This window comes from Etheostoma spectabile, chromosome 18 (genome assembly GCF_008692095.1).
Source record: "Etheostoma spectabile isolate EspeVRDwgs_2016 chromosome 18, UIUC_Espe_1.0, whole genome shotgun sequence".
Taxonomy (NCBI): domain Eukaryota; kingdom Metazoa; phylum Chordata; class Actinopteri; order Perciformes; family Percidae; genus Etheostoma; species Etheostoma spectabile.
In genome coordinates, this window is record NC_045750.1 from 15,930,468 (window position 1) to 15,943,107 (window position 12,640).

The 12,640-nt window shown below is 38.5% G+C and overlaps 2 protein-coding genes across 2 annotated transcripts in view; one reads left to right on the forward strand and one right to left on the reverse strand.

The window, feature by feature from the left end:
• Positions 1-1,112: 1,112 nt before the first annotated feature.
• On the forward strand, positions 1,113-10,210 carry chga (chromogranin A). Its single transcript, XM_032543062.1, is given in 9 exon segments — positions 1,113-1,381; positions 1,672-1,721; positions 2,678-2,741; positions 2,744-2,770; positions 5,124-5,192; positions 5,293-5,379; positions 6,938-7,243; positions 8,012-8,445; positions 9,473-10,210. Coding segments are annotated over 9 exon segments (1,167 nt in total). The 5' UTR covers positions 1,113-1,335; the 3' UTR covers positions 9,557-10,210.
• ccn2a (cellular communication network factor 2a) overlaps positions 9,052-12,640 on the reverse strand; it is a 5,849-nt gene continuing 2,260 nt past the window's right edge. The window contains exon 6 of the transcript XR_004336200.1: positions 9,052-9,064. The gene's annotated coding sequence lies outside the window, so the exon portion shown is untranslated. The remainder of the gene's footprint in view (positions 9,065-12,640) is intronic.

The following is a 12,640-nucleotide window of genomic DNA, read 5'->3' on the forward strand; positions in this document are numbered from 1 at the left end:
ATCCTCAGGGCATCATGATGTAAAAACAGCTTCACATTTCTGTGTAAACAGGTGGACGGTCAGAGAGGTTAATCAAACGCACGGCCCTGAAATACCGTATTATATACATAACTGAAATCCATCTCATTTGGTGGTGTATAAATAGATGTATGAAATAATTGTGAATTAACATTCTTTAACTGATAATCCATTAGGTGTTAACTCATCCCATGAAGTCAAAGTGATTCAGTCATTTATTTATGGTGAGCAACAGAAATTCACACATTATTTAATCATATTTTGTACTGTATTATAAAGCGTTGTCTTTATCTGTCATCTAAACATCTTAAATGGTCCAACAAAAGACTATCCAGGAGGAATCCACCAATAACCAGTTTCAAAAAGGTCGTGTCCGTGGCAAATCCTCTTGGAGCTCTCTATATCTGATCAAGCTACATCCATAATATAATAACCAATATGCATATTGAAATATCTTATTAGCTATGTAATTATAATCATATATTGTATGTTGTCTATTATGTCACATGATATAAATTCAGATCCCATTAGGGCTCTGATAAGAAGGATTAAAGCTGCATTGTCTTTGGTTATGACGCGTGTACAAGGTCTTTTTTATCCATTCATTCAATCCACCTGCTCACATGATCAGAGCAACAGCGATTACAGCAATCATTTTCAATAAACCGTCGCCTAGCAACACGTTCAGCTAGACAAGAGACATGATCAGCAAATACAGTATGATGATAGAGCTTTGTCCTGTATGGGAACACAACATAATGGAGGCAAAGACATTCAGTCTGTGCATCTGTATTCAAATTGACACACCCACTTGATCAGATTAAAGGCATTTTCCAATTTTTTTTTGTTTTTTATTTTTTATTTTTACTCTTTTATGTCTTGTTTTGATCACTGGAAAATAGACCAACACTTTTTATGAATAACATCTTAAAAATCTCAGAATCTACCGTATTAGCACACAGGGATGCTTCCATATGCTATATGAGGTACTCTAAACCTGTACACGCCCTGACAACCATCGAGGTACGTTCAGGTACAACAGCAATAGTTTCCCCCGGGATGACGTCACTTCCCTTCCCCACGCCGTCCTATAAAAGAGGGCTCCGTTGCGGCGAGGTGCCGAGGACGAAGGCTGCCGGCTCGCGGACGCTTCTGCAGGAAATTTAGCTCTCCAGAAATACCGAAAGGCGACTAAGTTTAGTTCAGGATGCGTCCATAAACCCACCGGCTGTCATTAAAGGGGTAAAATCCCACATTCTGACATAAGCTTCGCTATTTTTCTATTCCTGGAGAGCTTTATGCGCCTCGTTTCCAATCATGATCGGAAGAGGACTGTTCGTTTTGACACTACTGTCCAACTGCGGTAAGGAAATGCTCCTTGAAGTTAAGTGACATCATGTGTAGGTATGGTTTTCTGAGAGGAATCTGCATCAGAGAGGTGAGTGCCCGGGTTCAGCACCAAGGACAGCGGCACACGCGCATCTCTAACTGCGGCGGAAGATGGAGCCGTTTCACCTGCACCTTTAGCACATTTAACCCCCTGGAACTAGAACAGTCGGCGGGTGTTAGTGACAGTGACGATGATAGAGCTTTAGGGATTGTAGAAATAATGATGATGATGGCATGATTCGTCTTTTCTTGCTTTTCTTGCAGTTATGTCATTGCCAGTGACTCCAAGTCAGCTGGAGAATGAGGACGTAAAGGTAAAGCTTTTGTCACTATTTGCGGCATTTGAAGTATTCTTTTTTTTAATTCATATTAGTATTATTATAGAACCTGCTACTTAATTACAGTGTAAAGTTTGTCTACTTTCTCTAACATTCGAAGGGCAAGCAGTGACTAGGAATACAAGCAATTTAACTCACTTAAGTACATTCTCTACTAAGGTATGACCTTGTTCAAATCAATTCTAAGAGCATTTACGCCATGATTTTGGTATTTTATTTGTTTATTTATGTTATTAATTTATTTGACAGGGACAGTGTACATTAATTAACATTGCTGGAAATGCACTAGAATTCGCCAAAAGGCTATTTTTCATCCGTTGTCCCTGGACAGATCTTAAAATTGTCTCCCTAAAAAACAACAACAGCAATGAGAAAATTACAGTCAACAACACAAATATGAAAAGTAGTAGTAATGACTCTTGAGAGAGAGAGAGCGAGAGAGAGGTAGTTTCTAGAATAGGGTTATGAGGGATGAGAATGTGTGGACGATGTGTGAAAGTGGGACAGGAGTTTCAAAGATCTGGCGGGCTAAAGCAGAATGCTTTGAAAAGAAAATAATGAGTGAAAAATCATCAGGCATGTGGGATTGGCTTGACATTGAAAGCACAATGGGAGTTGAAATGATTTGGATCTCTCCTCTGAGAGTTTCACATCTTTGAATAAGTGGGCGAGGATAAGCAGCATCCAAAGAGAAGCAGCTTGATTTTCATCTACAAAATCTAAATCTAAAAATCTATAAAGCTGTGAAGATTTATTCCCATATAGCCCTCACCAAGTGGAGGACTTTTAAGTTTGTTTTTGTAACCGGAACATCCCTAATCCATTAATTTACAGTAACATCAAAAGAATCAGAATGTCACATTTTGTGTGTGTGTGTGTGTGTGTGTGTGTGTGTGTGTGTGTGTGTGTGTGTGTGTGTGTGTGGTTTGCAGGTGATGGAATGCATTGTGGAGGCGTTGGCAGATGTGCTGTCAAGGCCCCACCCCAGGCTTGTCAGTAGGAGTGTTGGTGCACCCTGAAGACAGGTGAGCCCCCCCCCCCCCCCCCCCCCCCACCACAAGGACAGATACAATTCTGTCTAATCAGATTTTCTCAATTTTGATCATTGTAACATCAATTAGGGTAAAGATGATGTCTTCCTGTTTGATGGATTTCCCTAACTGCTGAAATATAGTGAGTTTCCTACAGTTTTGCTATGGAAGACAGTGTATCATGTTTTGTTTATGCACTCTGCAGTTTTAATGTTTTTTATATTTTATTTTTACAAACTTCCCCCAGGGCTGTCATTTCTATTTTAACGATGAATTACAATGATACAATGATACTTATTTAACATGAATGTTAAACGTTAAATCATTATTTTAGTGTAGTGAAGGCTTCTTCTGTACAGTAGTTTAAAAAGATCTAAAAATGAGGGTTATGCATATGTTCAGCTTTATTTTGATCATAGTCATTATTATTAACATCACCATCCTAGAAATTAGGACCAGGACTGACACAAATAACCTGCACTTGGAGCCCCTCGTTTCTAGGAGAACCAATACATCCTCTCCTTTATTATGTAGAGCGCGATACCCACATCATCGGGTTAATGGATTGTTACGATGGCTGCCGAGGATAAAACTCACTCTGTGATATGCAGCGGGGTCACTAGCGCTGAGTAAAGACTATTCTGTTGCACAGCCAGTGTATTACCTTGATGCTGATGTAAAAAAAAAAATCAATCCGGGCATTACTCACCGAGCGTTTGCTGGTGAGAGAGCAAAACTGTACACCACCAGAGGGATGCAAAGAGAGGAGAGGAGAGGATACAAAGGGGAGTCAAAGTCATGGAAAGAAAGGGGAGAAGAAAGAAAGAAAGATCACAGACTGATATCAGAGCACAGCCCTGTACAGTAGCCGTCTCTTTTGTGCTCGCTGCGTACAACACGCAGTGCCGTTTGTCGGTCAGCAGAAAGTCCAGTGCTCACTGCGATTTACTTGGGGAGTCTCTGCGGGCCAAATGATTAATTGTCCTATTGCATGGACAGCAGTACATTTCAGGGCAATTAACTCTGACAAACCACTGAAGCAAAATTGCTGAGCCCTGTGGAAAAGTGAAAAAGAAAGACACGTAGTGCACCTGTGTTTTACTGTGACTACCCTGCAGGTTCCCATTATTGTCATTAGTCTGTTTTTTTTTTTTTACTGGAGTGAGACATTAAACCACTCGTTTGCTTCATTTTGATGTGCGTTTATATACATTTGTGCTCATAAGTTTATGAACCCATGCTAAAGTTGACTAAAAAAATGAATAAAAAAACCCTCTTTTGGAAATTGATCTTAATGAAAAATCCCTTTAAGGACACCAATTTTCTTTATGAATTCATAACGTATCGTTAATAAATAAATAAATGTTCTTCCTTAGGGGGGCTTAAGTATATACACCCCTATGTTAAATTCCCATAGAAGAAGGCAGATTTTTACTTTTAAAGGCCGGTTATTTCATGGATCCAGATACTATACATCCTGATAAAGTTTCCTTGGCCTTTGGAATTAAAATAGCCCCCCCCCCATCACATACCCTTCACCATACCTAGAGATTGGCATGGGGTACTTTCCATAAGTTTCCATTTCTAAACCCAAACCTCTCAATGCAAATCAAACCAGCTAATAGGCTAACAGAAATAAAACCATCTGACCCCCCAAAAAAGTCATATAACCATTCCAATGACTCTGAAGCTGTTCAGTTAGTTCCCCTTTAACATAGGGGTGTGTATACTTATGCCCCCCCTTTGTGTTCGTGTGTGAGTGAGTGTGAGTGTGTGTGTTTGTGTGTTTTACTGCTCATTTTCGAGGCCCTACATAGTCTAGCACCCCAAATATCTGTCCGGCATGCTTGTAATCTTTGAACCAGCTGGACCCTTCGGGTCATCTGGAACAAGCCGTCTTGGTAATCCAAAAAAGATGGTGAAACTGCCTTTAGATCAGATCCAAGCCGCAGGAACATCCTACCTAAGGTGTGCTCCAAAACTATCATCCTTTGAAACTACATTGAAAACATTCCTTTTTAGCTGCAACTTTCAGTAGTTTGGTTTTACTGGTCTTAATTATTTTTTTCATTTAATATTTTACATACTTTTTCATTTGGTTTTAATTCATACGTCATTATTTTGTTTTTTTTGTCAATTGTTGGCTTTGGTTAATTTTTAATTTAGTTGTATTCTCACTTTTCAATGTTTTTGAATCCCAAGTATTATTCATGTGTCTGTTTTAATAGTGTTTATTTATGTCTTAATGTTTTATCTTTACACTGTCTGTACAGTGTTTGTAGACATTGTGCTTCCACCCGGAATGCAACGTGCTGTATAAATGAAGTTCTGCTTGCTTGTCGTGCAGATGACAGGCTTGTTTCTGTTCTTCGCCATCATAACTTTCTGAAAGAGCTGCAGGAGATCGCTGTCCAAGGTGAGTCACAGATCGCACACAGATGATTTCCAAAGTTTGGGTGCTGTGCACGTGTATTTGTAGATAGGAAATATGGTCAAAGACACATTTTTATTTCCAGGTGGTCAGGGGAGAGCTCCACTGCAGAGAGACGCTGGTGCACCTGAACCAACCACTCAAAGTCCTCAGACTGCAGATGGTGCTGATGGTGAGAAGCTCAGATTCCTGCTTTTCTGCATTGTTACGCTGTTTATTTCTTATCAACGTTCAACGTTTCAGTCGGTTCCATTTTGAGGAACACCTCTAAGCAACATTTTAAAATGCACCAGCAGTCAAAATGATGCATTACTTCTATTATGTCCCATTTTCTACTGTTAGCAAAGCAGAGATGAGAAACCGAGGAGATACGCCGAGGGGAATTTAATATTCTGTCCACAGAATATCAAATCCCATCTGACAGCACACGTTGCTTTTAAAAAAAAATGTTAGTACTGGACTCCTTGTAGAGCACACAGTGGACAGGTAGCAATGCAAGAACAAGTAGTAATGACTAATTGTGGTGCACCAAACTCTGACAGCCTTTAGAGCTTCTGAACTCCATGAGAACGGATCAAATAGTATTGAAAGAGATAAGGTATACAACAGACAATGCAGCATCTTTAAATATGGATCTCAAACATCTGAGGTAAAATGAAAAGATAAACACAAAGAATGCAGTAGAGATATTGTTGTGATTTGATTTATGACTAAATATGGGTGTATTTTGGCTCTGTAATGTATTTTGTTTATGACGTGACATTTCAGTCTAAAAAATGGGAATGTGATTATGGTTTAAGCAACTGTCAATGTTAAAGTGTATATTTATGATGAGTGAACTTTCACCCATACAGGCCAATTTTATGTTTTTAATCAAGGATGTATTACAAATGATTTTCCAAAATTTGGTCTCAGTCAAAGATTATTTAAGAGTTTAAAAGATTAACACTGAAAAAAAGGTTTAAGAAAATGTATTTCATAATCTACCCGGACTGAATATGTGTGTTATTTACCCTGGTATACAGTTTTATAACAGTTCTTGCAATATACGGATATTGCATTATGATACCTTAACCTTAACATTCTCTTATGTGTAACTTATATTACTTTTCATGCTAATGAAGGCCATTCAGATTATTGCCACTAATTCACAAAATTTCATATAGCTTTACCTGCTGATATTAGTTAGAGTGCAACTAACAGTTATTTGGTAATTCATTTGGGGATTATTTATTTTTATTAATGAATTGTTCAGTCTAAAAATGTCCAACATTTTCCAGTTGTTTCATCTGAACAGTATTTAATTCACAATGATACTAAAGAGGCTGAAACAATCAAATATTTGGCTTTTTTTTAAATTGAAAAATGACTTAAAACAATATCAATTAATTTAATAATCAGCTGTTTATTTTTCAGTTTTAATATAAGCATCATCTTTCTGTTGAATTTTTCAGTTAAAAATGGAAATAAATATGGATCAGGACTTGTCCATATGAGGCTTTCAGTGAGAAAATTACAAAGGCAGACACGTTTAAGCATCACAATCATCATACACACAATTTTACTACTATAAAAAACTGACATATTGATCTGCTCATAATTGAATAAAAACACACCAAATCTGACACAAAAGGCCCCTGGCAATAAACTGTTTTCTGCTTTTGTGTAACATCACGGGAAAATCAATGTCCTCTAGTAAATTAAATTCCTACCACTCCCATTTTTTTTAGATCAATCCATGTTGGAGGCTTTAGGAGGCCCAGGCGAAAGATCCATCCTGTCCCAGAAGAAGAGGATAGGAAATGGAGACGGAGAGGAAGACAAGCACGCCAGTTTGAGAGCTGGAGAGTCACAGGAGGATGTTGCTGAAGAGGTGCAAGAGAAGAGGGGAAATGATGAGAAGCCAGGAAGTCATGTCTCTGAGTCTGTGGATGAGTGGAGTGAAGGCAAGGCTGAAAAGAGGGAGGAAGAAGAAGAAGAATACGAAGAAAAGAGAGTTAATTCAGAGGAAGAAAACATGATCAAGGACAAGAAAGGCAATTAGATTTCTTCTTTCTTTATGCATGTTTGTGTTTTGTTTTCAATCCATCTGAGTTACAAGGAAACTAATAAGATGACAGGAAACATGCATATTCAGATTTAGGGCTTGATCTTGTGCCAGTCAAGCCATATAAGCCATATAAGCCAAGAGATCCATTTCATCCAAGCAAATTAAAATATGTAATAAAGTTGGCCAAAGGCAGATAGCAGAATCTTGATATAGGGAGAGTGCATTGCTTTGTAAATGAAACCACCTGCCACCACAGAACTGGGTGATTGATGGAAGTGCTTCCATCTTCATGATGAAATCAGCCCCCAGACAGAGAAGCAGGGCCAGCATGGCTGGCACACTGACAGCACACCAACATGAATGATCAAATGCCTCTATGTCCCAGAATTCAAATGAGCTGGTGTGCTTGGTCACAGCTGGAATCACTCACCACAATCTGCAAGACTGCAATGAAGATGTAGCTTTCTCCATCTCCAGACCTTTAAACAGATTAACAAAGATTTTTTTTCCTAAGCTAAAATGACAAAGTACAATGAAATACAATAAAAGGGAACTTCTGCCAAGTCATGCTGTTAATTATCATAAAGCATAGCTAGCAACACTGGGGTCAACGCTGCCAACTGGCAAGAAACATTTCATCACAAGAAGTGGGATCTTGCTGATGGTGGAGAGTAGTCTTCTGGTGGTCTGATAGGTGATGGTAAGGAAATAGAAGGGGGAAAAAAATCTCATTCTTTTTCTGTCATGTTCCCAGGTGCTGGGTCTGGTGAAAAGAGAAATGCACCCAGATTCAAAACAAAAGAGAAGAAGTTTGATACAGAAGACGAAGGGGAGACGAACAAGAGATCTGCATTTTTATCACATGGACCTAAACAAGAGGAGGAACAGCAGGAGGAGGAGGAGGAGGAGGAGGAGGATGAAGGGGAGATGAAGAGAAAGAGTAGTACGGAGAGCTTGAAGCGATGGACCAAGAGGGGCAAGCTGATGCCAACGAAGAAGGCGCAGCAGTTCACCAGTGAGCAGAAAGTGCCACATCACTCCAAAGAGGTCCCAGAAGAAGAAAAGAAGACGAAGAAAAGAAACACGCAGAGGAGTCAAGAGGAGAAGGAGCTGCAGATGATTGCTAAAAGGGGACCCGAGGAGAGGAGGGTGCTGGAGGAAGAGGGCAGCGCCAGCCGGAAGTCAGAGGTTTGCTTTCCATCCCTTTATCTCTCAACAAGTGTTGGGACTTTGTGAAATGACTGAGAATAATACAGCATACAACACGTTGGAAAATATGTTTATTTGCTTACGGAGAGTTAGATGAGAAGATTCACACCTTTTTCGTGTCTGTAAGGTTTGCATGAAGCTACTGCCTGCAGCCTTTTAGCTTAGCTTAGCATAGACTGGGAACAGGTATAAACACCTAGCATTTCTACGTCCATAGTTAACAAAATCCATCCATCATTACTTCTTAAGATCACTTATTAACATGTTAAATATATTTGTATAATGCATATAGGCAAGAGATAGTCTGGCCCATAACCCCTTGTAAAACTGCAATAATTGTTCTTAAAATTCAGTTTTTGTATGGATTAAACAATATAACATGATTCATTAATTAGTGAGCTTTAGATGTGGTGGTAGGGGGATTTCGGACAGAGACAGGCTAAATGTTTCCAGTCTTCATATAAAGCTAAGCTAACCAACTGCTGGCGCTAGCTTCATATTTAGTCTACAGATATAAGAGTTCTAATCTATCTTCTCACCTTACTCTCGTCAGAAAGTGAATCAATGTTTTTCCCAAGTTGCATTATACATAACAAGGCTAATTCTTATTGTTTTGTGGTGCTGAACAGCCTGGTTTGCTAGCTCAAGCCTAAAAGCTGATTAGGTTTCTGAAAAAAAATAATGAAGCCGAATCTTTTCAGCTTGAATCCCACAAAGATACAAAATGGCTCAGCGGCTGTTGGGCAGCATGTTCAAAGTAAGCTTTTTAGACTGTACCAGTGTTAATGACCACAAACGCTGACACATTTGCTGTAACATTGAGTCTATAGGAGGTGATTATCGTCCTAATGTGTCCTTGGTAACAGCCAAAACAGCAATGCATGGAAGCTGATTGTGCCAAGATGTGTTTAGAGCTTTGGTGCATGAAATGTTTGCACATATATATATGATTGTTTTGCACTCTAACTATCCTTTCCCCCACTTGCTGTCCTCTCATTATCTGCAGGAGCCAGAGATTGAAAGCCTGGCAGCCATCGAGTCAGAGCTCGAAAACGTTGCCCAGAAACTCCATGAGATGCGGCGAGGCTGAGAAAGAAAGATAGGATGAAAAAAAATATATATTTTGACACTGCAACCTCCTCTGCCTCCTCGTCCTCCTCCGCTTTACCAGCTGCCTAGTTTCCACAGAGAGCATTTGAATATGTTACAAGATTTTATCTTTTGCTATTTTTCTGGAGGATGCACACACTGCTGCAGCCTCCCTTGTGACATCCTGTCCCTCTCATAGATTAGCATAGATGCACATTGCAGTTAGACATGCATACTGTACTAAAAACAAACAAATGCACAAGGTCTGTGCATTTGAACACATGCATATGATAAACATGAAAAATCTTTGTCGGTTAAGGTTGACAGCTTGTTTCACTTCCTTTTCCTCTCTCTTTCTGCAGATGTATCCCGTCTGCTTTTGAAATTAATTTAACACTGCACATTGATTTATGTGAACAGTTGAGGCAGATGCAGGTAAACACACACTGACAAAGTAAGGTTATACAGTAACAGCATGTATACAAAGCTCTTTTTGGGATGCTTACTCACTTATGGGGAAGCGGAAGATGCTTACTTATTATAGATACATTTGATTCTAATCAAGCCAAGGCAATAAATGAGCATTTATAGCAGATTGATGAACTGTAATAAATCCATGTAAGAAAACCAATACATTGAAACGTTTAACTAGAAATCTCTGTTTTGGCAAATCATTTCAATGCCTCTAAAATTAAATGGATATTTGCATACAATGATCAATGCAATAAACTCAGCGTACTTAAAACTGTACAACGGTGTAGGTATCTTAAGGGATTGTGTAACTGGTACAATTGACAATTTTTGCATCATTACAATAATTAATTATAAATGAAACTGGTAAAGACAAGTGAATTAAGAGTGGTTTAATACTGTTTAATGTCCATACATCTACTGTATGTGTTACTCACACAGCTCATTGTGAACCTGGCTTCTCACTCACTGTGAGGAGACATTGAATTCATTTTGTAGATGCATTGCAGCCTGCACTTGGTTGTGTTTGTGGGCGAAGAAGCTGAGAACATGAATCATCCCTCTGACAAACAAGCTGTTTAAATACAGTATATTGAAGACAACAACATGTTAACTCTTAGTTTTGGCATCAGCATTGCATTATTTATTGGTTAATACTATTGAGATAAAATAAAGAGCCAGGGTGGTGAATCATGTGGTTGGACAGCGAAATGTTGAGAGCTCTTGAGCAAAAGTTAAAAACAAAAAAAAAAACGGATTGAAAAAAAGCAATAATAGAATGTTGGATTGCAAAACAAGTTCTGCTTTCTCTGGCATCTGAAGCACATGTAGCTGCTGTAGCCACAACTGAAAACTGACACATAGGATTAGTGTCGATGCACAGTAAGAGCACTGATGTATGCAAATACCAAGAGTCTTAAAGCCTGAATACCAAGAGAAAAAGTGTTTTAATCTGCATTATGACCTAAGCTAGGCATTGCTAAAGATCACAACTGTTTTGAGGGTGGTCTCTTGTGTCATTATATACAGAAAATGGAACACCCTAGCAACGGTTCTAATACAATTTAATAATAAAGTTAATGAAGATAAAGAAGTAGAGGAACAAGAAAATATTACAACCAGATTTGACATTTTAGTTTTCCATTGGGCAATTTTACACAACAGCGTAACATCCTTGTTAGACATACATTTAGAACGTTCTGCTGCAAACCATACGTAACTGTTTGACCAATAATAACATAAAATAATAACAACTCAGAGAGATTTCTTTAAGGCTGTGAAGATATCCTCCTTTTAAGATGTATGCTCATGAGTGGCAAAACAAGCCGAAAATGTTATTAAAAAAAATCCATGACAACCAAATGAAAAGGGCACCAGATGGCGACATTAGACTGTCTCAGTCCTCTTTTCGAAAGGTGAGCGCTGTGAGCGAGGGAGATTTAAAAGGCCAGTGCTGTCACCTTGAGTCATTTAATTGTTGGTCTTTATAACCTACAGTATCATATATCCATATTTACTTATGTAAAAATGACAGAAAAAAAAGTGTATAAAAAGTTTATGCTTTTTCAGTTCAGCAAACCAATCAATGGGGAGCAATTTGGTCAACAGCCACCAGTCCTGTGCATTATTCATGTTTTCTGTATGAGAACGTATACATTTTTTAAAAGAAGAAGCCATTACAGTAAATGTTACATAAATGGAAAGTGGAAGAACAAACCAACAAATGTTATTCCTGTGGTGGAAATATAACAATATTTATTATCATAAAGAAAACTCCCACCTGATTAAATCATTTCACCATTTTGTTGACTTCAGCTGCAGACTTGATGTAGTGACTGAGCAAGGTTAATTTCCTGCACTCTGGCTCTGAGAGAGTGCTTCTTTCTGATTACACATGAACACATGCACTGGCAAAGATGTCTAAAGTTAAACATGAACAAGTACTAGTTACAGTATGCAGATTGCTAACATGTGATTCCTGTGCCTGTTCAGTATGCTTAGTTTAAGGTGTTGCTCCATAGATCCCATGGTACTGTATATCATGGACTTAAAGACAGACAAATGGGCATACTCACATCATGTTTGTATAAAAAATATAACATTTTATTTCCAGCTACAAAGTGAAACATGTAACATTTTTGTCACACTTCTCAATAAAATTGTAAAAAATACTATCGACAAAAAATACACTATCGATACATTTTAAAGCACAGAACAAATTTGGCTTTTAAATTAACTTAAACTGTACAAATATATACATAATTTACACATCAACAATAAAAAAGGAATGAAATAACAATTCTTCCAGTCTTTTCTTCTATTTTCGTACAAAATACACTTCGTTCCGATAGACACTTGGTTTCTTCCTTCTGACCTGAATCAGTAATAGTCAACATGTCATTTTTTTTTTTCTCAGTGCGGTGGAAAAGCCCACTATGTTCCATATCTAACCTTAAACCCAGCGCGCTGCTTGCTTTCTCATCCACATGCTGGGGCGGAAACTCTGACCTTTCCTCTACTCTGTGAGTATGGTGAACAGCATAGACGCAGAGACAAGGCTGACATTCAGGCCTGTGTTAACACACACACACACACACACACACACACACACACA